Source organism: Microtus pennsylvanicus, chromosome 7 (genome assembly GCF_037038515.1).
Source record: "Microtus pennsylvanicus isolate mMicPen1 chromosome 7, mMicPen1.hap1, whole genome shotgun sequence".
Classification (NCBI taxonomy): Eukaryota; Metazoa; Chordata; class Mammalia; order Rodentia; family Cricetidae; genus Microtus; species Microtus pennsylvanicus.
Genome location: NC_134585.1, coordinates 33,786,435 through 33,812,860, shown reverse-complemented (window position 1 = coordinate 33,812,860; position 26,426 = coordinate 33,786,435). Strand labels below are relative to the sequence as shown.

Genomic DNA, 26,426 nt, shown 5'->3' with positions numbered 1-26,426 from the left:
GTTAGATTCTTTTATTCTAAAATTTACATTCGTATGTGTGGAGGTCAAAGGATAACTTTGTGGAATTGGTTTTCTCTTTGCTTTACGTGGGTTTCAGGGACTGAGCTCAGGACACCAGGCTTGTGTGGCTTTATCCACAAGCCATCTCACCAGCCCACGTTTTTGTTTATTGTGGATCTCTGTAGCCCAGGCTGGCCTTGAAATCTCATTTACCCTGCTTGTCTCCTGAATGCTGGGATTATGGTCATTATGAATTTTGAATAATAATAAATGTTTTGCTGGGCAATGGTGATGCACACCTTTAGTCCCAGCACTCAGAAGGCAGGGGCAGGCTGATCTCTGAGTTTGAGGCCAGCCTGGTCTACAAAGGGAGGACAGCCAGGGCTACACAGAAAAACCCTATCTCATAAACAAACAAACAAACAAATAAATAGTTTTGATAAAAAGTAGAAATGCTCTGACCTAAATAACCACTAAGGAAAATGACCCAGGGAGGGCCAGTAAGAAACCTAAATAAAAGTCAAGTGTCTCCACTGAAGTTATGATGAACCAGAGATGGGGCAAGAATGGCAGAAAGAGAGAAGAGCCCTGAACTGAAACACCACAGTAGCGGCCTGGATTCTTCATATGCTCGGATACTGACAGTGTAAAGGACCATCTGTTGGTTTCCAAATTGTACTCGATCTTCTTTTTTTTTTTTTTTTTTTGGTTTTTCGAGACAGGGTTTCTCTGTGGCTTTGGAGCCTGTCCTGGAACTAGCTCTGTAGACCAGGCTGGTCTCGAACTCACAGAGATCCGCCTGCCTCTGCCTCCCGAGTGCTGGGATTAAAGGCGTGCGCCACCATCGCCCGGCTTCGATCTTCTTTTACTTGGGGTTTTTAGCCTCAAAAAAAGTGGAGAGGGACAAGGCTGGAGAGATGCCTGTTCTTCAGAAGGTCCTGAGTTCAATTCCCAGCAACCACATGGTGGCTCACAACCATCTGTAATGGGGTCTGGTGCCCTCTTCTGGCCTGCATGCATACACACAGACAGAATACTGTATACATAATAAGTAAAAAAAAAAGTTCCCTTGAGGTCCTTCCTCTCCTGTAGGTTGTTCCTTTCTAGCGGATGGCCTCAGACACGTGACTCATTGCACCCTCTGTTCCCTCTTGCTGTCAGCAGTTTATCTTGCCTCGGAGACACAGTGGAAACTAAAGGTTGAAGCTACGCTAAAGCTCTGGGAATTTTTTCTTACAGGCAGCATGACAGTTCCAGTGCAGAAGAGCATCCATGGCTTAATTGCTTCTGCGGGTAGCTCGTTCTGTCATCCGCAAGAGGCAAACTTCTTGGAGCATATAGCAGTGCTCAGATAACAAAAACAGGGAAGCAGAGATGGGATTTGCCATCCACTGTTCTGAGTCACTGCCAACTTTGGAAAGACTTGGGGAGAACTTTCAGTTTTTAATGGTGTGTGTGTCTTGATGTCCACAAAGTCCGACACAAAACAGGAACACCTTCAAGAAACCTCAGTTTTAAAACAAACCACTAGGGCTGGAGAGCTGGCTCAGAGGTGAAGAATGCTTGCTGAGGACAATTCCCAGCACCACCTCACTAGTGACTCCAGCTCCAGGGGGATCCGACGCCCTCTTCTGGCTCCCAGAGCACTGCACTAGCACGCAAAAACCTCACACGCATACACATAATTAGAAAATAAATCTTATAAACAAAGAACCGCTGGCTTCCCTGCGTCCAGTCCCTGGTTCTTACTCATCTCTAAGCCTTGCAGGCCAGGGGGTCAACAAGCTTCCTTTCCTCCTGCACACGCGCCGGGACCCTTGCCGTCCCAGACCACCGCTCGAAATTCTCCCTGGCCGGCCAAGCCCCACGCCCCCCGGCCCGCCCCGCGCCGCTTGTTTACTCCCCGGCGCAGCCTAGTTCTCCCCGGAGCCCGCCCTCGCCGGCCGCCTATTGGTCGAAGTGACGCGAAGGCCTGCGCCGATTGGCCGCAGCAGCGGAGGCGCGGGTGAGTGGGGTAGGCTGCGCTTGAGGCCCAGAAGGGGTAGCAGGCCATGGCGGCGGCGACTGCGGCTGTGGCGGGTTGGCTGGGCTGGGTGCTTGCCGCGCTCTGTCTGGGCAGCACCGCGGGGGAGGCGGCGCCGGGAGCGGGACTGCTGGGCTTCTGCATGGAGGAGGACAGCGCGCCGGGCGCAGGCTCACTGCGCGGAAGGGCAGCGCCGGAGGCCACTCTCTGCTTGCGACTCTTCTGCTCGGGCTTAGCCAACAGTTCCTGGACCTGGGTGGCCCCGGAGGGCGCAGGCTGCCCCGAGGGCGGGCGGGCGACCGAGCCCGACGAGGCGGCCGCCCCCACGGGCGAGTGGCGTGCGCTGCTGCGCCTGCGCGCCGAGGCCGGGCGCCCGCGCTCCGCGCTGCTGGCGGTGCGAGTGGAACCGGGCGGCGGGGCGGCCGAGGAGGCGGCGCCGCCCTGGGCGCTGGGGCTGGGGGCGGCCGGGTTGCTGGCCCTGGCGGCCGTTGCGCGCGGCCTGCAGCTGAGCGCGCTGGCGCTGGCGCCGGCCGAGGTGCAGGTGCTGCGCGAGAGCGGCTCGGAGGCGGAGCGCGCGGCGGCGCGGCGCCTGGAACCCGCGCGGCGCTGGGCCGGCTGCGCCCTGGGCGCGCTGCTACTGCTGGCCAGCTTGGCGCAGGCGGCCCTGGCGGTGCTGCTGTACCGAGCGGCCGGCCAGCGAGCCGTGCCCGCCGTGCTGGGTTGCGCTGGGCTGGTGTTCCTGGTGGGCGAGGTGCTGCCGGTTGCCGTGAGCGGGCGCTGGGCGCTGGCGCTGGCGCCGCGCGCGCTGGGCCTCAGCCGCCTGGCGGTGCTGCTCACCTTGCCCGTGGCGCTGCCAGTGGGGCAGCTGCTGGAGCTGGCAGCGCGTCCGGGGCGTCTCCGGGAGCGCGTGCTGGAGCTGGCGCGCGGCGGCGGCGACCCCTACAGCGATCTCAGCAAGGGCGTGCTGCGCTATCGGACCGTGGAGGACGTGCTCACGCCCCTCGAAGACTGCTTTATGTTGGACTCCAGCGCTGTCCTGGACTTCGGCGTCCTCGCCAGTATCATGCAGAGCGGCCACACGCGCATCCCGGTGTACGAGGAGGAGCGCTCCAACATCGTGGACATACTGTATCTCAAGGACTTGGCCTTCGTGGACCCCGAGGACTGCACGCCGCTCAGCACCATCACCCGTTTCTACAACCATCCCCTCCACTTTGTCTTCAACGACACCAAATTGGACGCTGTCCTGGAGGAGTTCAAGCGAGGTAAGGGGATGGTGGGAAGGGTCTCACTCCACTGGACAGGTCACTAGGACTTGACCTTTTCCAGAAAGTGGTGGCCTCGAGTCCTGGAATGACCTTTGGGAATAATTCAAGACCATCTTTTAGAAATGGGAAGGGAAGTACTGTGTAAGTCTGATGCAGGAGGATCGGAAGGTGGTTCCAGGCCAGTCTGGGTTGTGTAGTAAGACACTGTTTATTTAAAAAAGAGAGAGAGAGAAGACATAACTCAGTGCTTGCCTAACATACACGAAGCCCTGAGTCACTAAGTAGGTGGTGGCCTACCTACTTAGAAAGATGGAAGCCAGACTGGGCTAAAGATTCTGCCTCAAAAGTAAATGAATGAACAAAAGCCTCCCGTGGTCCCTCTCACTCAGTTGGCAGCAAGCTTGTCTACTTGGCTCTAACCCCAGAGGTTTCTTTCTCCTGGGCCATTTCTGTGCGCTTGGGTTTCCAGACTCACCCAGATTCTTGGATAGTAACTAAAAGGATGTCAGAAGGCTATGGTAACTGGAAATTGTTATCTTCGCCTATTTAATATTAAATTAGCTGGACCTGTGATGTTTCTGGCCCTTCCAGGTTGCAGGACAAGGAAGGACTCATAAATAGTTCTCTACGGGTACCGAGGAAACTTTCATTTAATGTCATTGAAAGCAACATCATGAATAATGATTTAATTACCCTTTCTGGCTTTTTTCCCTTAAAGGTTTTTTTTTCCCTGAGATTTTTATTTTTACGGGTATGAGTGTTTGTATGTATTATATCTGGATACCGTTTGCATGCCATTTCTATGGAAGCCAGAAGAGGGGACCGGGTTCCTTAGGACTGGAGTTACAGTTGTTAGCCGTCCTGTAGGTGCTGGGAACTGAACCCTGGGTCCTCCAATGCTCTTAACAGCTAAACCATCTCTTTCATTTAAATTGGTTTTCATCACCAGTCATTAAGCCCAGGTGCTCACGCATGCCAGGCAGGTGCTCTTCCCCATTTCCAATTTCCAGTCTCCCCCTTCTCTGCCTAAAGCTTCTGGGATTCTCCTTTAACTTGACATTTTTCACCAACTCCTTTCGCTGCTTTGTTTAAGCAGCTTTTAAGATTTACTTATTTTATGGTTATGAGTGTTTTGCTTGCGTATATGTATGCTCACTTAGTGCATGATACCTGAGAAGGTTGGAGGGGGAGGGGGAATCAAAAGGATGTGGCTTCCAGTATAGCTTTCTATCCTCATCCTCAGGGTGCTTTCTAGAGCCTGAGTGTTCCTTGCCTACCTGCTAATGCCTCTTTGGAGGGTAGGGGAGATGCACACCAGGGCTCTAGGTAGGCTGGAATGTGTGATTAGAAGTGGGTGGAGCACAACCCCCTTGAACTGGGCAGCTGGCAAATTTTCTGGCCCCAGGTCCACTCAGTGAGCCCCAGGACAGTCAGTACAGGAGGCAGCTCTCGGTAATGAACACACTCTTGTGTTGAGTGCAGTGTGTGCCAGGCTCTGACGGGCACTCTGCATGCCCGGTCTCCCTTTGTCTTTGTCTACCTGTGTGTAGACCATGAATGGATGAGTGGGAGACTGGTCTTTTGGAGGACCTCTCAGGTGTGTCTTGGCTTTTTCCTAGAACTTGGTCCTGCAGCCTCTTCCTAGGGAGTGGATAGGGTCTGTCTGGGCTGCTGTCACTCTAAAGTGCTGGGTGTTTCCTACACCCAGATTGTAACCCAGAGTGGTTTTTACTGATGAGTGGCTGATGTGGACAGCAGTGGTGAGGGGAACCCAGGAAGTGTGCCACATTGGCTTGAGGAGGTGACCAGGGAGGTAGAATAGAGGTCATTTGCTGCTTGGCTAAGGCTGTGGAGCCAGAGCTAGTACTGGAGGCAACCTGTGTGTACGATAGTATTGGCTGGAGCCAGGAGCAGGTGTTTTCTTACATTGGAATTTGTGTCCCAAGGAGCAGATTCCTAGCAGGCAACTGATATGAACTGCAAACAAAAAATTGAAGAGGAGGTGAAGATTCAAATGTCAGCGTAAAAGTAATCTATCTCCTGGGCTACAGGAGGGGTACAGAAAGTGGAACACAAAGCACACAGGAGGAACATTCTGGACCCCAGGAGTAAGAGGAACCAGAAGCTTAGGATGTCCTGAGGGCTAAGAGAGCAGACCACCTTTTAAGAGAGGTCAGCAATCAGAATGACTTTAACTTTTTTTTCCCTCGTGGTGCTAGGGAAGGAACCCAGAGCCAGGTATTTGTTAGTCAAGCACTTTGCCATTGAGCTTTTGTCCTTGATCTGTGGATCTGGGGCAGAGGAGTAATTGGGAGACTGAATGTGGATGGCCTTCCCTCACTGTGCACAGTTGCAAAGTAGAGCCCAGGGATCAGTGACCAGCAGAGGACCAAAGGATGGAGAATGTGTGGCAGGGGAGAAACCTTCTGCTTTTGGGTTTAGGATGGAAAAAGACATGTCAATTAGACATGTCAACAAGAAGGAAATGTCACACACAGGGAAGGCCATGGGTGTGGTTGCTCCAGATTTGGGGTTGACCTCTGGAGGACTCAGCAGGCAGGTTTCAAGCATCCTGATACTGAAGGATTTGGGGCTGAATGCCTCTCTGTTTAAATAGATTATCCCAGAAGCTTCCCAATAACATGCCTTCTAGGAGCAGGGTACAACCTAGAGATCAGTGGGATCCTTTCTGTCCCCTGACTTTGGTCCTGTTATGAATGGGGAGCTTCCTTGGCCTACATTTCCTTGTGTGGGTCCTTTCTGGCCCAGCTCTTTATATTTTCCCTCTTAAGAACAAGTGACAGTCTTCCTGATGTCACAGTTTTTAGATCAGTTTTCTCCCCTCTCACAAGCATCTGAGACTGTGATGGCCTCTGATCTTCCTGAAGCTTGAGTCTGTGGTACCTCGTCTAGCACCCTGTGGGAGCCCTGGTCCATGTGGTGGCCTCTGATCTTCCTGAAGCTTGAGTCTGTGGTACCTCGTCTAGCACCCTGTGGGAGTGCTGGTCCATGTGCTTATTTCAAGCAGCATTAGGTTGGGACTTTTGTAAACTGGGGAAGAGGTGCCCCTTGCAGGGATTGTTTTGTGCACAAGTGGCCTGACAGAGAGAGTACTTTGGAGTAAAGCAAGCAGTCAACCCATTGACTTCTTCCCTGTCAACCGCATGTACTCTTGAAGCAGAGAAAGGATTAGGGATGAGGTCTGGTTTACTGTCTGTCGAGCCAAGGGTTGTCATGGTGCTGAGATGAGTCAGCTTTGCCCAGTTGCTGGAAGGATGTTGCCACACGATTTTTCTCAGTGTGCATACATACATGATAGCTTTAGGAGATATCAAAGGGGGCTTGAGGCATAGGTCAGTGATGGAGGGGTGAGAAAGACCCTGGTTTCTATCCCCAACAACACACACACATACACACAGTGTTCCAGCATCCAAATAATTACACTACTTTTGAGCCTGCTAACTAAAATGAAAATTCTAGAGCCTTCCAGTTTATGGTTAATTCATCAGGTCATGTCAGTCATACCTGCCATGGTTCTGTGGAGCTGGTCTAGCCAGACTGTACCCTAGGGAATATCCAGTCCTGTCCAGTGGAGACAAAATGTTAATTCCTCCAGCCCCTCTTTCTTTCTCCCTGTTGTTTCCTTATAAAAGGCCTTCTGTCCCTCCAAGCTCTCTATCTTCTGTAGTCATATGGCCAGGGACTCCTTCCATTTATTATTGAACTACCCGGTCCAACAGGTCACAGAATTGTGAGTCTTTTCAAAGAAGTTTGAGAGCACCGGAGAGGTTAATCCCTTTCAATACGTGGCATGTTGGAGAAAAGGACTCACTCTTGGAAGGAGGGAGCTGCCTTGAGGCTTCTCTGCTCTGAGTGGCCTTTTAGAACCCAGACTTTGGTTTTGAGAAGCCAAAACTTGCATCTTGCACTCTTGACCTTCCCTGCCTGGCCTCACAAGTTCGTATTCCATGGCAGAGCAATTCCTTGTATTCCTTGAGGAAATGGCACCTGCCTGCTAGCTTGAGTTAGTTCCAGGACTATCACCAAGGATTGGAAGGAATTAGAAACCTGGCACTTTGACCCAGTACCTCTGACTCAACAGAATGAGCAGTTATCAGGGGCATGTGGCCTTTTCCTCCTGAGAGGCTTTCATCTTTTCCCAGGGGCGTTGAAGCCTCCTGAAGAAAGATGCATTATTTGGTTTATATTTCATGATTCATGTGAAGGCCGAGGCATTCTGGGCCAGTGTGTGTTCTCGTCACCTTGCCTCGGACCTGCTTGTCTCCATCCTATAACCCTCTAACCCATCTATGACTCTGGTGCCCTTGAGTGGACCCTTTTCTGGGTTGTTGTGTGCTACAAGTGTTAGGCACATATATATCAGGTTTCAAAGGTGTGTTATAAAACATAAAAAGAGGTGTAAAGTATATATTGTGTTTTCATGTTGGTTACATGTTGGGATGGTACTTTAGCTTTATTGGATAACATAGTGTTAAAATGTTACTAAAAGATTTTAAATTACATATATAACTTGTACTCTGTCTTTGAGATAGACATAAAGTTTTATGGATGGAAAACACTTTGTGACCCCAAGTAAATTTGTGAAGTTTCTCCAACATTTGCCAGCCCTGTAAGAGTTGGGTTTTGTCAAGCGTTTCTGTCCTCATTAAATCAGCCAATAGGAAAGTAAATGAGAAAGACACAGGAGCAAGGGGGCATGTTCCAGCTCTAGTTCTTCTTCTTGATATACTGCGGATTCTAAATGCCCACACTTACCAGTCCCATCCTCTAGAAGACCCCTGAGGGGCAGATCCAGAATTGGGAAAACCTGCTGAGGATGCATGTCTACCCTCTTAGCACTAGAGAGGCAAGAGGTTCACATCCCAGGCCAACTGAGATTGTATAGTGAGACCCTTCCTCAAGAAACAAAAGGGGAAAACTAAGTACAGTAGTGTACATTTGATCTCAGCACTCCTGAGACTGAGGCAGGCGCATTGTAATTGCCAGGACATTGGCTGCAGTAATGAAGCCCTGCATTAAAAATAAAGTCAGATAGATGAGTAATAAAATAAAATCAGGCCAGGCAGTGGTGGCGCCCGCCATTAATCCCAGCACTCAAGAGGCAGAGGCAGGCAGATCTCTGTGAGTTCCAGGACAGCTAGGGCTACACAGAGAAACCCTGTCTCAAAAAACCAAAGGGGGGGCGGTTAAGAAGAGGGCTGTGAGAATACAGCTCAGGGCAGGGGCTAGAGTGCTTATAGCAGGTATGAGGCCCTCGTGTGCTCACTGGTGTGCAGAGGATAGGGTGTGGTGTGCTCAGTAGAAGCATCTTCTGTTTTTTGGTGTAAGAAAACCTGGGAGGCCCTGCAGGCTGCAAATACATGTTCTCTCCTACAGGGAAGTCCCACCTGGCCATCGTGCAGAAGGTGAACAATGAAGGGGAGGGCGACCCCTTCTACGAGGTGCTGGGCTTGGTCACGCTGGAGGACGTCATTGAGGAGATCATCAGGTCTGAGATCCTGGACGAGTCTGAAGACTACCGTGAGTTTGACCTTTGTTCTCTAACTCAAGAGCCCTCCCAGCAGCCTGAAAGATGTCTGATTCAGGGGCCAGTGGGTTTTAATGCTGCTGAAAACTAGCTAGAGCTCCATCAGACCTTATCTTCCTACTATGGTGTGGGCCATTGTTACCCTCCTTATAAGCCATGCAGACTGTCCCATTGTTGACTTTTTTGGCCCCTGTGTGAGCAGGGGCTTTGTAACAGCTCTCCATCACTGAAAGAAGTGTCTGCCCTTGACTGGCCAGTGCCTTTCTGCTGCTTTTGCTGGCCCACATTCTGTTGCGCATAGCTCCTTAACGCCTTCTTTGAACTGGGTGTGAAGCTCAATAGTAGAGTATCTATCTAGCTCGAATGGGGCTGGGTATGGTCACCTGCACCATATAGGCTTAAAAAAAAATTCCACGTCTTTAATACTAGCAAGGCAAAGTCAGGTAGCTCTGAGTTCCTGACAGAGGATGTATAGTAGACCCCGTCTCCAAAAAAATAAAAAAAAAATATTCTTTACAACCAGCTGCTGAGCAGGTCTTCTGTAGCAGACAGTCATGGGACCTTCCTCTTCTAAGGATGACTGCCAACTCTGTCGGGCAGACGCAGAGCCCATGCTTAATAGCTGGGGCCTCACATGGCCACTTGGGACCCTGTTCTGCCACACCTGTGTCTTCAATTCCTGAACCAGTGTAGGGTCACCAGGGTATCTGCTGCCGTTTGCTGTGGCTGATCTTCAAGCACTTGGATCTGAAAGATCTCCATAGCATCAGTCTCTTCTGCAGGAGAGCCAGACCTCCTCTGGGCATGGCTAGAAGTGTGGCTGTTGCCTCCTCTGTCCTAGGCACTGGGATTATAGTGTGGTGGGCATGGTAGCTCGGTGTCTTGCAGGGAGCAGTGCCAAGGATGTTTCCTTGGGGCCCTGGTGATGTCTCCCCTGAAATCCCTGGACCTTGGCAGGAAGGAGTGGATGGCAGTGCCATTGTCTCTGTTTGTGTTCATACTCGCGTGCTGATCACCACTCATGCCATCTTTTCTGCCTCTGCAGACACCAAGGTGAAGAAGAGGACTGTTGCCCTGAGCACCCCTCTTAAGCGGAAGGAGGAATTCTCCTTATTCAAGGTGTCTGATGATGAATATAAAGTAAAAATCTCGCCTCAGCTGCTCCTGGCCACCCAGCGCTTCCTTTCCCGAGGTGAGGGTGAAGGATGGTCCTTGCCCCTGGTCTCACCACCCAGAGGGTCAAGAAACCACCCAGACCAGACACCAGCTTGGCTTCTAGTGAGCTGGAGGCTCTCGAAGAGCATCTGCCTCCTTCTGCAGAGCTAGTGGGTGTCTCTTGATAAGGTGTGTTCTGGGAACCTCATCTGGCCCATGTTGTATGCCCTGCTTGGCGCTCTTGTATGGATTACCGCAGCCCAGGGACCACTGGGAGAGCCCAGGAGGCAGCAGGAGGCAGGTGTGATGACAGGCCATTTGGGCCCCAATGGACACTGTCCCTTTCTCCCACCGTGGAGCAGAGGTGGATGTGTTCAGCCCATTGCGAATCTCCGAGAAAGTCTTGCTGCATCTGCTGAAGCATCCCAGTGTCAATCAGGAGGTGAGGTTTGATGAGAACAACCGCCTGGCCGCACACCATTACTTGTACCAGCGCAGCCAGCCGGTGGACTACTTCATTCTCATCTTACAGGTAACCATGGTTGCCCAAACCTGGAGACAGATTCAGACAGCCACTCTTAAACAGTTGGGGCTGTGGTTTCTCCTGTACTTTCTTATATGATGGGAGAGATAACCTGTCCTCCTCTGTCTTCCTCCCAGGGCAAGGTCGAGGTGGAAATTGGGAAAGAGGGCCTGAAGTTTGAGAATGGGGCCTTCACATACTATGGAGTGTCTGCTCTGACAGCTCCGTCTTCAGGTAAGTCATGATTAGCAGACACTCTGGATGCTACAGCAGGTCTTCATGCCCAGGACACTGGCTTGGCAAGAGCCTGTGTCTCTGCTCCCCAAGGGGCTTCTTGTCTCTAGGCAGTGTAAGCGGGCAGAGCAGCATCTCTGCCTTGTTTATATTGGTAGCCCACTCAGTCCCTGCAAACGTTTCAAGGTGGCTTCTTCATGGTCTTCCATGTTCCCACCCATCTCTCAAAGGTGACTTAAGGGGTGGGCCCTAGAGGCTGTGCAGTTGTCCCATTGCCTTATACCGCCTCTGATTATTCCTTCCATAGCTCACCAGTCCCCGGTGTCTTCACGCCAGCTCATCTGCCATGACCTGCAGCCTGAACCAACTGAGAGCACTCGCTCCTCCACATACTGTCCTGACTACACCGTGAGGGCTCTTTCTGACCTGCAGCTCATTAAGGTGACTGTTTGGGCTACACATTGGTGCTACTTTAACTGACTTTGTGCTCCCAAGGGGCTAGTTCAGCTGATCACTGTGAAGTTGGAGAGTGAACTCAGCACAAGATGACAGGCTCACATCCCAAATGGTAGGACCTCCCCCTCTCCCTGGACTGTTGGGCTGTTGGGGTCTGGGCATGTCTGGAGGCCTTGCACCTGATCTCTCCATTATAGATCTTAAAATCTTAAAATTTGGCTGTAAAACAAAACCATGTGGCTCAAAGACTTTCTGCCCTTCACTCGTTTAAAGGTCGTGCTCATGCCTGTCTAGTGCAGGTCAGAGGTGGGAGCTGCTGTGTATCTATCTCACAGATTGCACCTGCTGTGTAATTTCTCTGTTCTCTAGGTCACACGGCTGCAGTACCTTAATGCACTCCTGGCTTCCCGAGCCCAAAGCTTGCCTCCGTCCCCAGAGAATGCTGAGCTCCACGCCATCCCAGGCAGCCAGACCAGGCTCCTTGGTGATAAGTCCACTGAGACAGCAGGTAAGCCCCACACGGAACATCCTGCAGTGTTGGGGTCCAGGGGTCACGGGAAATCCTGCTACTGTGCTGCTTGTGCTCCCTGCTCCCCTGTCTTGTTTCCTTGCTTCTCTGCCCATCCTTTCCCTTCTTGCTGTTTGGAGTAGCTTAAATTACTCGATCAAGTGGCACTCAAAATAGAGCAGAACACCTTTTCTCTCTGGCCTCTTAGAGATAACTTAATTAGTTCTTGATAAGTGGGGAAAATGTTCAGTTTAGAAACTCTCAGGTCACTTAGAGAATCAAGATTTGGCTTATTCTCGGCCCTGGCTTGAGGGAATACTTGCTGTGGAGCTGGGCCAGCACATGTTGGTAGTGAAGTTCTGTAGAGTTGGATGCAGAAAGCACTTGGGTTGGGGGTAGATTGCATTATGGGTAGGCACTGGGCTGCCTCAGAGTCTATGGTTTGGGTAATGAAGGCCAAAGGCTTTCTGTTGTTTCTTGAGTTTATTGATCCTTGCCAAACTGAACCTCGGAATTAGCTCTATTCTGCCACCCAAGGGACCCAAGTTCTTACCAGGTATTTACTCTGCAAGAACCATGTTTAGAGCTGACCCCATCTTCACCGGCGAAGCTGCCCACATCCTGAGAGGTGGGAATTGCTGGGTTTGTCCGACAGATGAGGAGTGGGGTTTGAGGGCCCAGAGCTAGACAGCCTCTTGGGGACTTAGGGCTGTGGTCACTGAGACCCACATTTAAAATCACAAACATGATCTTACAGTAGAAATTGCTTTTTTAATCAAGAGGTGACACAAGGCACAAAGGGCAGAAACCTCTGACCACCTGAGCCACCATGATGGCTCAGCTCCTATGGGCTCTGGCTCTAGGTATTACTAGGGACAGCTGTGAGGCATTGCCTTTCAGTCTTGGCTGCGGGCATGGGTCACCTTCCATTTTAAAGCAATGTCAATTTCAGAAAGGTATCTCTCACTGTGTTCACACAGTGGTCAGTGTTCACCATGGCATTTTGTGGAAAACCCCAAAACAGAAGTATACACAGTCACATTAGCCTTACCAAGACTTGTTTCTAAAACATGAATGTTTTCTGGCTCCAACCACTAACTCAGACTGCATGGGCTATATTCAAGGTATAAATGTGAACTGGGAGGATAGTTCTCCTTAAGAGTGTCTTCCTGGCTGTAGAGATGGCTCAGCAGTTAAAAGCACTGGCTGCTCTTCAGGGGTCCTGAGTTCAATTCCCAGCACCCACGTGGAGAGTCACAGCACCCGTAATGAGATCTGGTGCCCTCTTCTGGCCCGTAGGCATACATGCAAGTAGAACACTATACATACATACATACATACATACATACATACATACATACATACATACGGTCCCCTCTTCTGGCCTGTAGGCATACACACAAGTAGAACACTATACATAAATAAATAAACAAACAAATAAATAAAATCTTTTTTTAAGATAAAGAGTATCTTCCGCCAGGGATTTTTCTCCCCTTCCTCATTCTGTCCTCCCCCCCTTAGCTCCCTCCTCCTCGTTTCCTTTGCCTGCTTTTCTTTCCAGGTGCCGGGGGTTAAACGTAAAGCCTTGCACACCTAGGCCAGCATTCTACCATTTGAGCTGTACCTCTAGTCTGTAGAGAATTTGTAATCCTCTTGGCTTTGCCCATTCTTTGGACATCCTTTACAAAGAGTAATTTACAGTGGCTTGAGGGCCATTTCTTCCTTAATGGTTTATCTACCTCTGCCAATTTTCACCTGGGTGTGACCTGATATTTGCCTAACTCTGGGGTCTTCCTGTGTTTGAGTTACTGCACAGTGCTGCTTTCAGAGGGCACCGTTTAAACTAGTGCAGAGAGACTCAGTCCTGGTGGATTTGGGCACTAAATCCCTGGCAGAAAAGTGCTTTTGTTGAAATATTTGGAAGGTATAAGAATTTAAAATTGATGTTAGGGGTTGGGCCAGGTGGTGGCAGTTACACACCTTTTATCCCAGCACTCAAGAGGCAGAGGCCAGTGGATCTCTGAATTCAGGACAGCCTGGTCTACATAGTTCCAGGACAGCCAGGGCTATACAGAGAAACCCTGTCTTGGAGAAAAAAAAAGAAAAGAAAAACAAACAAACAAAAAAAACCCCACTTATATCAGGGATCAACAAACTATGGTGTTGGAAGCCTGGTTTGGCCAGGTTCCAGAGTTTATGAATAAGGTTTTATTAGAGTCCACCCATTTGTTGGGGTTGTCTGGCTGCCTCTGAGTGGCAATGGTGACTTGCAAAATGTAAACTCTTGGCCCTTTTCTGAGTTTTCTGACCCTGGGACTCCTGGCCCTGGCAGCCCTGTGATCGGGACTTCCCTCCGTGGTCCCCAGCAAGCCTTCCGCGTGGCGCCGAGGAGCTGAGGCCCACTGCCACTCAACAGCGTGTTTCCTCTTCTCTCTTCTCTCCGCTCTCTCAGCCTTCCCAGTAGGCCTTTCCCTCTTTGGCACATTTGGACACTGCAGTTGATAAATGACTGTGGACTAGTGAGCATTTTTTGTTTTAAGAAAACACCAAGGTAAATATCTGTTTCCTTTTTCTTTGATTTACTTTCCCCATCCTTTAGCTGTTGGCAGGCACTACAGACAGCTTCCCCAGGCAGTGGTGCGTTTCTTTTGGTGGGGGGAGTTGGGAGGGATACTGTATTTAATGTTTATGTATTTACATGACACACCTGTTAGTCCTGGAGCACAAGGCTTCCTTGTAGCACAGGGGCTCTTGATCATCCACGGAAGTTTCTTTTTGCCCAGCATAGCTGCCTGAGCCCCCAGGAGTCAGAAATACATAGCACCCCCTAAGTACCATGGCTCACACCTATAATCTCAGCACTCCAGAGGATGAGGCAGAAGAACTGCCTTGAGTTTGAGGTCACTCTGCACTGCATGGTGAATTCCAAGCCAGCCAGCAAGACTTTGTCTCAAAACAAAATAAGGGCTGGCAGTATAGCTCTGTGGGTAAAGATGCTTGCCACCAAGCCTGATGACCCAAGCTCAGTCCCCAGCACCTATGTGTAGAAGGTAAGAACTGAATCTCACAGGTTGTCCTCTGACCTCCATACATATGTCTCAACCCCTGCTGCCCCAAAGAAGTGGGGGAAGGGCAGACCCACAAACCAATGACATAAAAAATCAATAGCTTATCTTTGTCCTTTATGGGTGACATCTGCCCTTGGAATGAGTTTCTCTCTTGAGGCCTACTGACCATGTTCCTGACTCTGCTTTGATGGTTCCTGAGGTGTCCTGGGGGCCCATCTATCCAAGCTGTTTCTCTTTGTCCTAAAGGTTCAGTACTTTGTTTTGCTAGAGCCTGCTCTCTTGACTAGTGTGAATACCATTCTCTTTTTCCCCCCCTTAGGGTTCAGCAACAACAGACCTGGCATCCCAGTGGAGGAGAGCCCTGGGCAGAACCCAGCAGTGTAACTGCTTGTCAGGCAGCCCTGAGCTGGAAATGGACGAGCGTGTGGGGAGCTGGGGAGAGTCAATCAGGAGCTTCATGCCAGCCTGTCTCCACCTATTCTGGCCACGTTTTAGATGGCCATTATAAGATGTGGGTCCTGGGCCTGCAGCTGACCCTGCCTTCCCTTAGGAGATTGGATTGGCAGGTCAGTCCTTCAGAAGCCTGTGTCTGGGGATGGAAGGAACAGCATCATCTCTAGTCCCCAGCTTCTCCCCTGATGCTGTAATAGCACAGTGTCTATACCTCCCTGAGCTAGGTGCCATGCGAGTGCACAGTTACTGCCTTTACATGGCCTTGGCCTCTCTTTGTTTTTGGTTGGCCAACCCTCTGTTGCTGGCATCACTTTGTGAGCAAACCAAGAGTGCCGGCTTTAGATGGAGATTCAAATCTATGGCCCTGTCATGTACTTTTTGGCTTCCTTTACAATGCCATATTTTGATTCATACACTCCAGTTTTTTCCATGTGCCAAATCTAAGAGCACGGTTCCCCCAATAAATATGTGCCCTAGTTCTGCTCCCTCCTGTGGAGGTGGCTTCTCTGACTCCTTCTGAAGTCATAAGCAGGCTGGCCCAGTTACACAGTAGGAAGCCTGCCCAGCATGGCCCGGGGTCAGCTTGCATTTCTCCTCCACCTGTGCAGAGTGCCACTAATGGTAGTGTCAGTTTCTGTTGGAGGTCATGGGTGGAAGGCTAGAAGTCAGTGTTGAGTGACCGCTTATTGTACCTGCCTTGTACTTCTGTCCTAAGCCCAGGAGATGTGCCGCTGTACCGTGTGGTGAGCAGCAGTCAGGGAGGACTGTCTGCAAACCCGATTCCTCTTTGTCACCTGCTGAGAAGTCAAGGTTTTCTGTTTCCAGTGGTGGTGTTTTGGGGATGCAGGGGTGGGAAAGCTCTGTTTTTCTCTTCTAGTTTACCTACATTTTCCTTCAACAGTTTCAGCTCTGGGACCATAGGTTGGGGTGGGAAGGGAGATTTCTGGAACTTTCCTCAAAAGAATGTGGGTCCTGGTAAGTGAGACTTGCAGGCCAAGGGAACGGTGGTATGCTGAGAAAATATTCTCAAGGAATATGCTCTAAGAACAAACTCAGGTTGGAAGCAAATACTTAAATCATCTCTCCCCAGAACAGAATTTTGCATTTTGGCTGCACCTCAGAATCACCTGGCCAATTAGAACCTTCAATAGCTGGGCCCTGCTGGGCTTCTGAGGTAGTCACCATGAACACCAGGGTTATGGGCTTGAAATAGTGTTAGATGCATAGAAGAGTTCCACGTGCCCTGTACTCAGCTTCCTCTACTATTAACGTATTAAATAACCTTGTTACATTTATCAAAATTAAAATGCTAACATTGGTGCCATACTATTTTAACTGGAGACTTGATTTGGGTGTTACTTTTGTTTGTTCGTTTTGGTAATATCCTTTTCTGTTGCAGGATTCCAAGGTAGGATGCCAAAATTCACTTAGAGCTATTGTTTTCCTATTTACCTGACTCTGTATTTTATAGTACGTGCAGATTCATAGGGAGTTACAAAGATACGATCCATGCACCCTTTATCTGCTTTTCCTCAGTGGTCCTATCTCACAAACTAGAATGTAGTCTCAAAGCCTGGATTGGTGCAGATGGTACCTGGCACCTGTGTAGACCCAAGTCTAACCCACTGTCCTGCCACTACCAGGGTACCCCCTGGACTGCCACTCAGAGCCAGCGGCCCCATCCCTAAGCCCTGGCAACCATTCTTAGACTGTTCTCATCTCTGTTTTGTCATTTCAAGAATGTTTCAGGACTGTGCAGTGTGTGGCACTCAGCACAGTGCCCTGGGGATTGACCCAGCTCATTGTGTCTGTAGTTTGTTCCCTTTCTTGCCAAGTGGTGTTCCATGGTGTCTTGCCCCGTCAGAGGACATCTGGGTTGTTTCCAGTGTTTGGCCTTTTCTAAATAAAGCTGCTATGAACATTCATGTACAGAGTTTGGTGTGAAGATTGGTGTTGACTCTGGAGTACAGTTGCTAGGTTGTTTATCTTTTAAAAAGAAACTTTCAGGCCTTTGGCTGTAGCTGTGTACAACCTTCAATTCCTACATAAAGTATAGGAAGGATCCAGTTTCTCAAATCCTCCAGATGGTCATTGTTTTTTTTACTTCAGCTATAAGGTAAGTGAGATAAGTGACCACCAGAACCACTGTGGTTCTCGCCTGCTTTTCCTGATGGAATCCAGCACTATACATGAATCTGTTCATGTTTTCACTTTGGTGTCGTGTCTGTGTTCTTGCCCATTCATTTGCCGCCGCCCCCCCCCTTTTTTGTCTGAGAACTTCAGATTCTAAAACCCTTTGTTGGATGTTTGGTTTGCAGAGATTTTAAGCCTGTAGTGCTGTAGTCTAGATCTGAAGTGTCCCCTCAGGCCTGCGCACTAAAGACTTAATCCCTTTGAGGTCACTGGGCATGCCCTCAAAGGGACTGTTGGGGCCTTGGCCTCTTCCTCCCTCTCCCTGATGACTGTGAGGTGAAGAGGCCTCTGCCATGTTTTCCCTCCTTAGAATGTACATGGCCCAGAGGACCAGGCAGCCCCAGGCTCCTCTGAGCTGCCCATCTCAGTTGTACGCTCACAGTAACAGCATACTAACAGTGAGATTGTGTTCTTTTCTTTTTTTTTTTTTTTTTTTTTTGATTTTTCGAGACAGGGTTTCTCTGTGGCTTTGGAGCCTGTCCTGGAACTAGCTCTGTAGACCAGGCTGGTCTCGAACTCACAGAGATCCGCCTGCCTCTGCCTCCCGAGTGCTGGGATTAAAGGCGTGCGCCACCACCGCCCGGCTAGATTGTGTTCTTATAGCATGGTCTTATCTGGAACAAAGGTTTTTAATTGTGGTCAAATTCATTTTACCAAACTTTCTTTTGTGCTTTCAGCATATCCAGCTGTTCTAGATCTCAAAAATTGTCTACCTTTTTCCCTAACAGTTTGAATTCCTGTTCTACATGTAAGCTTGTGATCCATTTTAAATTAATATCTCCATAAATAAGGCTTGGTCACAGCTGTTTTGTAATTTATGAATATGAGTGTTTTGCCTGCATGTCTGTACATCACATACATGCTTAGTGCCTGCAGAGGCCAAAAGGCATCGGATCCTCCCTGGAACTGGAGTTAGGGGTGCTGAGAACTGAACCCCGGTCCTTTGGAGGAGCAGCCAGGGCTGGTGCTCTTTGCTGCTCAGCCCTCTCTGGCCCCCACAGCTGGTTTTTTGTTATTGGTATTTAGGGTTTTGTTTATAGGCTCAGGCTGGCCTCAAATTCATAAACTTGCTTTCTCTGGCTCCCCCCACCCCATTCCTTGTTTAGCCTAAGGATGTCCTTTTGTTGAAAAGGCATCTCTCCCTCTGTTGGGTGTATTTGTGTGTGGGGGGGGGAGGGACGGACTGTTTCTGAGTTGTCTACTACATCACCTTAGAGTGGATATATCATCCACTATACTCAGGATCACTGAAGTTGGACCCACTTTTCCCTTTTTCCCCCCATTAATTTTCTCTTAGGGTCTCAAGCTGGGTGTGATGGTGTGCCTTTAATCCTAGCACTCAGAGGCAGGTGGTTCTTTGAGTTCAAGGCCAGCCTGGTCTACAGGATGAATTCCAAGAAGAAACCTATTTTAACAACACCCCCCAAGGGGTGGGGAGGTGTCTCAGTCTGTGGGCCAAACTGACTTCACAGTCCCCCTGCCTCAGCCTACCAAGTGCTAGATTTATAACCATGGAACATCATGGTTACCTTCTTTTATTTTTCAGAATTTGGGTGTTTTTTTTCATATATAGTCTCAATGCATTGCCTGTGCTGTGTGCCTTGTCCCACACTGTGTTAAATCTAAGCTGCAACACAAAGCAATCTTCCTGAGGCCCTCCAAGTGCTGGGATTATTGGCAGGAGCTACCATGTATGGCTCAAAATTGCTTAGGGTATACATTTTCTTACAAAGTTTAGATAATCTTGTTTACACCGTTCTTAGATTTTGGTAAGAACTGTGTTAAGCCTGTATGTTTTCAACGTGGGAAGAGCTGACATCTTTTCATGTTGTGCCTTCTAGTCCATGAACATGTTATGTCTATGTCAACATTTTCATTTGTAGGCTTCAGCAGTTTACTTTTTTTTTAAGGTTTAAACTTAAAAAAGTTGTACTATGTTTTTTTTTTGTATCCATAATGTTCATTGGTATTAGGGAAAATCAGATTTTTGTTTATATTGTGTCATGAGGTCTTGGACTATTAATATTAAGGTAGGTATTTATCACCCATCACCTACCTAGACGTCCTTACAATTTGCTAGTATTTGTAGATAGCCATGTCCTCAACTAATACTTGGATCCTCCTTCCAGGGCTTCTGACCTAGTAACATTAGACATTAGGATTTTCAGAAAAGGTCTCACTGTGTAACCCTGGCTGGTCTGGAACTCAATATGTTGATCAGATTGGCCTTGGCCTCAGAGATAGGTTTGCCTCCTAAGTGCCAAGATTAAAGGTATGTGCCATCATACCCAGCCGACATCAGGACTTTTAAAAATTGTGGGTCCAGAACATGAGAGCCAAGTGCCAGGACCCTCTCTTCCCGCTCCCTGATATGTGTAAGGCATGCCTTGCATTTGGTGACATGAGTGCTGCACTGATCTCTGTCGTGGAGGATGACAAGGCCTTTGGTTTGGTTTTTCATGTAGCCCGATGCACTGCCTCCTCCCAGTGCCCATAAGACAACTCGGCTGCGGTGGGTAGTCAGTTTAATGAGAAAACAGTGTCCTGTATAAAAGGTAGCTGTGTGTCATGTAAGTGTCCTCATTTCTGAGGGCTCGTCATATTGAGTAGTCTTGAATGTCTGTCTTGCCCACGGCACAGGTTGTCTAGGTGCCCACTGTGTCACAACAGGGCAGGGCCTGCCCACAGAAAGGTTTGTGCCTTTAGGAGGGAGCACTAGTCTTTCACATAGTAACGGGCAGAGAGGCTGCCAAAATGAACGTCAGCTCAGAGCTGTGTGAGGGAGGCAAAGCCTTCACCTTTTAGCCCTTTGTTCAGCCTGTGGCCTCAGTGGAGGGCCCAACGTCAACTTTCTGGCATATTAGGGGCCAGCCCTGCCAGTAGTACAAGTGCACCAGTGAACTGGAAACAGCTGGAAGGGGAAGGAGCATGTGCCTGTGTGAAGTCCTCATTACACTACCAGCTGGCATGGGTCTGTGACTATGTCCTACAGCAAGGTGCTCGACTCAGTGTGCAGGGCACAGAGCTTGGTTCAGGTGCTTTCCCCAGTACCAGGGGGGCAATAGAGCCTCAGGTAAGCTAGGGCTGCGGGCCGCCGCCCCAAAAGTTGAGTGGGCCACAAGCAATCCCCAGCACCTGGCACCCTACCCTCACATAAGACAAGCAGAGCTGCCCTTTAGGTGGGGCTTTCCCAGAGTACACACTAGTTCCAGTCCACCAGTCTCCAGCTTCTGGGGCAACCTGGTAGGCACTGACATCCGAGGGCTGCGATCCTGTTGTCATGCCCCTCAGCCTGCCAGAACCACCCCCAGAGTCTGGAGATGAGAGGTGCCTAGAACTACTCCACATGCTCTCAGGGTTGCTGCTGATAGGAGTGGAGTCCCTGGAGAAACTCCACCTAAAGGACAGCGTGAGCGGCACCAATGCCTGGCACTTAGGTAGCCTGTTTCTTCTCTTGTACCCTGCAGCTGCTGGCCACATAGAATCTCTACAGAACAGGCCAAGGCCAGTCTCCTGATCTAAGGATTGGTAGACAGAGGCCTAGACCCAGCTGTGGGTAGTGCCGGTCTGTTCACTTCCTGTTCTGGCTTTTGCTCTTGTCTGGATCCACTTCTTGCTTATGGTTCTGCTCCAGCCGTGACAGGGAACACAGTCTCCCTCACTGAAACCCAGGGGGCCTGTTCTACCTGCTGCCTCAGGCAAAGCAGCAAAGCCAGCGGAATCAGGGACTGGAGCAGAGAACCACTTAGAGGTGGGTGGGAAAGTGGGTGTGGAATGGTAGTTAGGAGTGACCCACAGGTCAAAGTCATCAGCACCGGGTACGGGGGTGCCCCACATGGGCCTGTAGTGCTTCCCGGATACCCCGCTGCCAGTCTCGTGCCAGCTGCACTGGTGTCAGGGAGGCCTGTGAACAAGGATACTGAGTCAGTCTGTCTCCAGGTACTCACCCCGACCTCAGCACAGGTGCCTGCCTGGCACTCACCACATTCTTCATGCCCAACTTGGCTCCATAGAGCAGCAGCAGCTTCGTAGCTTTGTGGTGCCCATAGCGCACAGCCTCATGGAGTGCTGTGTCCCCTTCCTGTGGAGAGACCAGTTGGTCACTGCTATAGGCCCAATGCTGACACAGATGGCCTCCGGCCTGCCCTAAGCTGCTCACAAACACCCACCTTATCCTGTGCATTGATGTGGGCGCCACACTCAATGAGGTGCTCCAGGCAGTCAGTGTGGCCCGTGCGCACTGCTACATGAAGAGGGGTGCTCCAGATCTAGGGAGAAGTGGGGTGCAGTGCTGGATCTGGGCTGGCCATTCCACCCCACCCAAAAGGGCTGTGTCTTCTTCCAATGGGAACATCTGTTCCTTGTATGCTAATGTCTGTCCCTAACAGATTACCACCCAAAGCGGCAGTGGTCCCTCACCTTGTCCTGTGCATTGACCCGAGCCCCCTGGTTAAGCAGCAGCTTGAGAATGTCCAGGTGTCCTCCACGGCAGGCCCAGAATACAGGCGTTCTGTCCAGCTGCACACAAAGCACCAAGGTGTTCTGACCCGCTGGGTTGCAGAGCCTAACTAGAGCCTCCACATTCCCCGTCCCGTTTCTCACCAAGTCCCGTGCCTCTATAGCAGCCCCTGCCGCCAGCAGCTTGTTCACTAGCTGTCTGTGGCCCTTCAGACAGGCCCAGTGCAAGGCTGTGCGGTGGAGCTGGGAGGAGAAACAAGATTAGGCCGAGAGCAGAGCTACTCCTTAGAGCCACCCACCCCCACCTCTTCTGTTCCTAGAACAGTTCGGAGTTACCCAGTGTCCCAGGCGAGGACTAGAATGTACAAGATGGCACATCCAGGTGTCGGAAATGCAGTCACCCACCCCCTACCTTGTCATGGGCATTGGGATCCCCTCCATCTGTCAGGTACTTGTCAATCAGGGCTTCCTGGTTCTCGGCAGCTGCCTTCAGGAACGTGTCCAGGTCCACTGGCTCCAGTGGGACCTGGGGCTGCGGCTGGGCGAGCAGAACAAGGCGGAACTAAGTTACTCCCTGGCCCTCAGGCACCTGTCACTTCTGCTTTACCAGTCTGGCCCAGCACACCAATTCTCGGGGGATAAAGAATGAGAAATGGGTGTTTTGCACTGATTGTTCCCATACTCTGGTTCATATGCTGAATCTTAATCCCAGTATCTCAGAATATGACCTTTTTGAAAATAATAGTCATTGCATGTGTTAGAGTAGGGTAGACCCCTTTCTTGTATTACTGATGTCCTTATGTCAAAGACACTGGATACAGGCAGACACACAGCATGAGGAAAAGGTAGAGACGGGTCGTGTGTCAGACCAGGAGGCACTAGTGCCAGCAGCCCTGAGAAGCTGAGCAGGTGAGTGGATGCTGAAGAATAGCCCTGCAGACTACACATCTAGCTCTGAACAAACTGGAATGGCTTGTTTGTGTGGCTAAGTCCTCAGTGGCCAGCACTTGGTTACAGCTGGCTGCCTGTGAGACTTAATTTGGCCGGATCTAGAGTCATCTAGGAGGCAAGCCCTTGGACACATCAGTGAGAGGTTATCAAGGTTAGGCCCGCTGCTGCAAACCACTCTAAATGTGGGTAGAACCTTTTGATGGGCTGGGGTCCTAGGCTGAGGAAAAGGAGACAGCCAGGAAGTGAGCATTGGGGCTGGAGAGGTAGCTCAGCAGGTAAAACCACTTGTTGCTCTTGCAGAAGATTCGGGTCCAATTCCTAGCACCTACATGTTGCTTTACAACCATCTACCTGTACAGAGCATTGATGCTCTCCTCTGACCATCAGGCATGTACACGGTGCACATGTGTACATACAGGCAAGCACTGGTACACAGAGTCAGTCTCTCAGCTCCCTCAAGCTCCTGCCGCCATGCTTTCCCCGCAGCAGTGAGACAGTTAACTATACTCTGGAGCGCCATGCTTTCCCCGCAGCAGTGAGACAGTTAACTATACTCTGGAGCAGTGAGCCAAAATAACCCTTAAGTTGCCAGGTGTTTTGTTGCAAGAAGCTAAGGCGCTAACCCATTGCCCTATAGAAGGAGAAGAAAGCCCGCAAGCATTCCGTGCAGCTCCCCATGCATTGACTAAGTAGCTACAGCCCCTAGATCATTCTTCCCAGGCCCCCAAGACGGGAGGCCATCTCTGCCTCTGGAACACCAGCCTTCCTCACTCACCTCAACCACAGGCTCAGGTTCCCTGGGGGGGACTTTGTGTCTCAGTCGCTTTTCTCTTCGTCTTTGAAGCAAGTTTTCCAAGTCTTTCATATTGTCCAGAGTCAGTCTGGAGCTGTTAAATATTTCCAGCTAGGGCAGAAGACATGCCCAGGCCAGACATCAGTCACCGGGTAGGGTCTCAGGGCAGGCTCTGCTCTAGGTCCTCATTGCTCATAGTCACCCACACTGCCCAACCCCTTTCCAAGGCACTTACTTTCTTTTTCTTCTCTTCTTCCAACTTCAGTTTCTCCCGGGCCACGGCCTCTTGGGGTCCCAGCCTCCAGTCCCTAGGCCAGCCTCCAGGATCGGGAACTCTATGTCCAAACTCCAACACTTTCCTATCAGCTCTTTCTCCACTTACCTGCAGGACACGTGGAATAGATTAAGGAACGGGACCATTGGAGGGCTGCTTGGGAATCAGTTGTGGGACACAGCAGGATGGCTGAGATCCGACATACAAAGGTCAGTTTTGAATCTGGGAGTTAGCCTGACTCTTCCTGTTGAGCATTTCCTGGTGGGCTACAATGCTGGTGCAAACACACACGCACGCACGCGCGCACACACATACACACACACACACACACACACACACACACAATCTGCAGTTTTTACCAACTGTGGCAGTGGCCAAGGCCAGGGGATTTGCTGTCAACTATCAGCAAATCACAGAGTGAAGGGAGGCTGGTGTCTGTCTATATTGGGTTCATGCCTGGGAGCTCAGACAGATGACACCTTAGCTTCCACCCTGGGCTTCTCTGCCTCGATTCCTATGGCATGCCATACTGCCACCTGACCCAAGCTTAGACAAGAGAAGCTCCTTGGCCAAATTCCAAATCCCTGCGTTCAGCCCTTGGGTCTTAGAGTATGTTTCTGCCTCTGTAAAATGGGCTCAAACCATCCCCGAGAGTTGGTCACAGCTGATACCCAGCCAGCCCCTTAGCCATCCAGGGAGCTGGGGAGCAGGGAGGAAGGTGCAGGCTGTGGGTGAGAATGCTGCAGAGAGGAACAGAAGATCCCAGGCTTTCCTCTAACTCATCAGCTTCAACAGCCTCCTGTCTCCTGGAGTGGGCTTTGCGGTCCACCTCCCAGGAGCCAGCTGGGGCCACTGCACCCCAGTGAGGTATACGTGCCTCATGTCCACCATGCTCTGCCACCAAACTGACACTGCGTCACTTTCTCTCACTGCCCATGGAACACGAAGAATACCACCCCTAAAGTGCCAGACCCTCCAGAACGTTCCAACCAGATGATACAGCTATATCGTGGATTCCAGAGTAACTCACCACTTCCTGGTTCTTTCCCACCATCCAGACAAAGGCACACCTACAAACTTGGGGGTGCAAGTCTATGACCGAGTGCTAACCTCGCATATGTGAAGCCCCAAGATGGACCCCCAGTACCACACTCACCAAAAACAAACAAACACAAACTCAGTAACACAAGGGTTTTCCCATTTACTACCGCCCGGCTTCTTTCCCATTTGTCTCCCTTCTCTTGATACCCGCTAACATGAGAACTGGGCAGGAAAGAACCATGCTGTCTGCCCTCAGCCAGCTGTAAAGTCTAACCACCTACACCTTGTGTTGAGTTACTGGTGAGGACCAGTAACCTGCCTTGCGTCCTTACCAACTGCTGAATGCTGATGAAGTCCATGGTCCCCCCCCTTGCTCTCCACACGCCCAGCGAAGGGAGCAGAGTGCTCAGCCCTTTTATGGGAGCGCTCTCTCTTGTGGGTGGGGAAGGACAGAGCTTGTGCCCAGACCAGATGACTCTGGGGCCCTGTCACACTAACCAAAATACAGTCTGGGAACATGGCCCACTGAGGGCAGGAAAAGGGGCTGTTGGAGCTGAGTCAGCAACCTCCTCAGACACCTACTACCTTGCACCTGCCACACACCCCATCTACCAGAGAGTCATTTTACCACCACATGGGCTGGGATGCCTGGGCCAGGCCCAGGGGAAACATTTCTTACTCTTCTGAGTTCAGAGCCCACTGGTGGGACCCAGACTCACAATGGAGATCGGGCTGCCTGTGCCACTGCCAAGACCAGCTTAGACCCTGGGCACAAGGCAGGCATCCAGAGGACCTCAGGAAGGACAACAGAAGAGGCTGACCTAATGCCTTGGGAATTCTCCTGGACCTACATGATGAAACTGGGTTTCTCTGGCTAGTTTCAAGGCTGCCCTTCCCTCCCAGATTTGTCCTTCAGCACATGGTGTCCTGCCCCAGCCTGTCATCGGTCCTTATAGGGCTGAAGAAGCCTTCTAGGTCCACACCAGATACTCTCTGGGCAGGAAGCATGCCCTTCACCAGGGCAAGGGAGACCCGCTCCAAGTCCCGGGCTGTAGCAATGATCATGACAGCCAGCCACAAAGCAAACTGTCTTCAGCCAACAAAAATCAAATTCCTAATTCTTCAGAAGCCAGAAATGTTTTTCACTCTACTATGCCCCAAATTCCAACTTGACCTTTGCAAGGAAATCAGATACCCAGTAAACAAGACTCCGGCATGAAAGCAAGATGAACAGGGAGACCCAAATAAGCACAAGGGGAAAATGTGGTTAAAGGAGGCCCAGAGACCACAGAGAGTTACCAGAGCGCCTGTTGTCCACGTCGGCCTCATGAATTTAAGAGAATTTAAGGAAATGCAACTTTTTTTTTTTTTTTTTTTTTTGGTTTTTCGAGACAGGGTTTCTCTGTAGCTTTGGAGCCTGTCCTAGAACTAGCTCTTGTAGACCAGGCTGGTCTCAAACTCACAAAGATCTGCCTATCTC

General features: G+C 50.4%; 2 protein-coding genes across 5 annotated transcripts; one reads left to right on the top strand and one right to left on the bottom strand.

Moving 5' to 3' along the window:
* The first annotated feature begins 2,018 nt into the window (after nucleotides 1–2,018).
* Cnnm3 (cyclin and CBS domain divalent metal cation transport mediator 3) lies at nucleotides 2,019–17,179 on the top strand. 3 transcript variants are annotated; one of them, XM_075980446.1, is made up of 9 exons: nucleotides 2,019–3,288; nucleotides 8,689–8,832; nucleotides 9,885–10,031; nucleotides 10,357–10,526; nucleotides 10,655–10,751; nucleotides 11,059–11,192; nucleotides 11,577–11,715; nucleotides 14,168–14,266; nucleotides 15,103–17,168. In XM_075980446.1, the coding sequence occupies exons 1-8, from the start codon at nucleotides 2,052–2,054 to the stop codon at nucleotides 14,215–14,217; spliced, it is 2,118 nt and encodes a 705-aa protein (XP_075836561.1). In that variant the 5' UTR covers nucleotides 2,019–2,051; the 3' UTR covers nucleotides 14,218–14,266; nucleotides 15,103–17,168. The 3 variants fall into 3 exon arrangements, with proteins under 3 accessions (XP_075836561.1, XP_075836560.1, XP_075836562.1); XM_075980445.1 differs by lacking the exon at nucleotides 14,168–14,266 and having other exon boundaries at nucleotides 15,103–17,179; XM_075980447.1 differs by lacking the exon at nucleotides 15,103–17,168 and having other exon boundaries at nucleotides 14,168–14,340.
* A 2,758-nt stretch (nucleotides 17,180–19,937) lies between these two features.
* On the bottom strand, nucleotides 19,938–25,381 carry Ankrd23 (ankyrin repeat domain 23). Of its 2 annotated transcripts, none has more exons than XM_075980449.1 (9): nucleotides 25,279–25,381; nucleotides 23,867–24,013; nucleotides 23,614–23,742; nucleotides 22,300–22,425; nucleotides 22,032–22,130; nucleotides 21,849–21,947; nucleotides 21,599–21,697; nucleotides 21,412–21,510; nucleotides 19,938–21,333 (listed from the first exon to the last, which is right to left on the bottom strand). In XM_075980449.1, exons 1-9 carry the CDS (start codon nucleotides 25,303–25,305, stop codon nucleotides 21,238–21,240), a joined length of 921 nt encoding a protein of 306 aa, XP_075836564.1. In that variant the 5' UTR covers nucleotides 25,306–25,381; the 3' UTR covers nucleotides 19,938–21,237. The 2 variants fall into 2 exon arrangements, with proteins under 2 accessions (XP_075836564.1, XP_075836563.1); XM_075980448.1 differs by lacking the exon at nucleotides 25,279–25,381 and adding an exon at nucleotides 24,936–24,974.
* Between the last annotated feature and the right edge of the window lie 1,045 nt (nucleotides 25,382–26,426).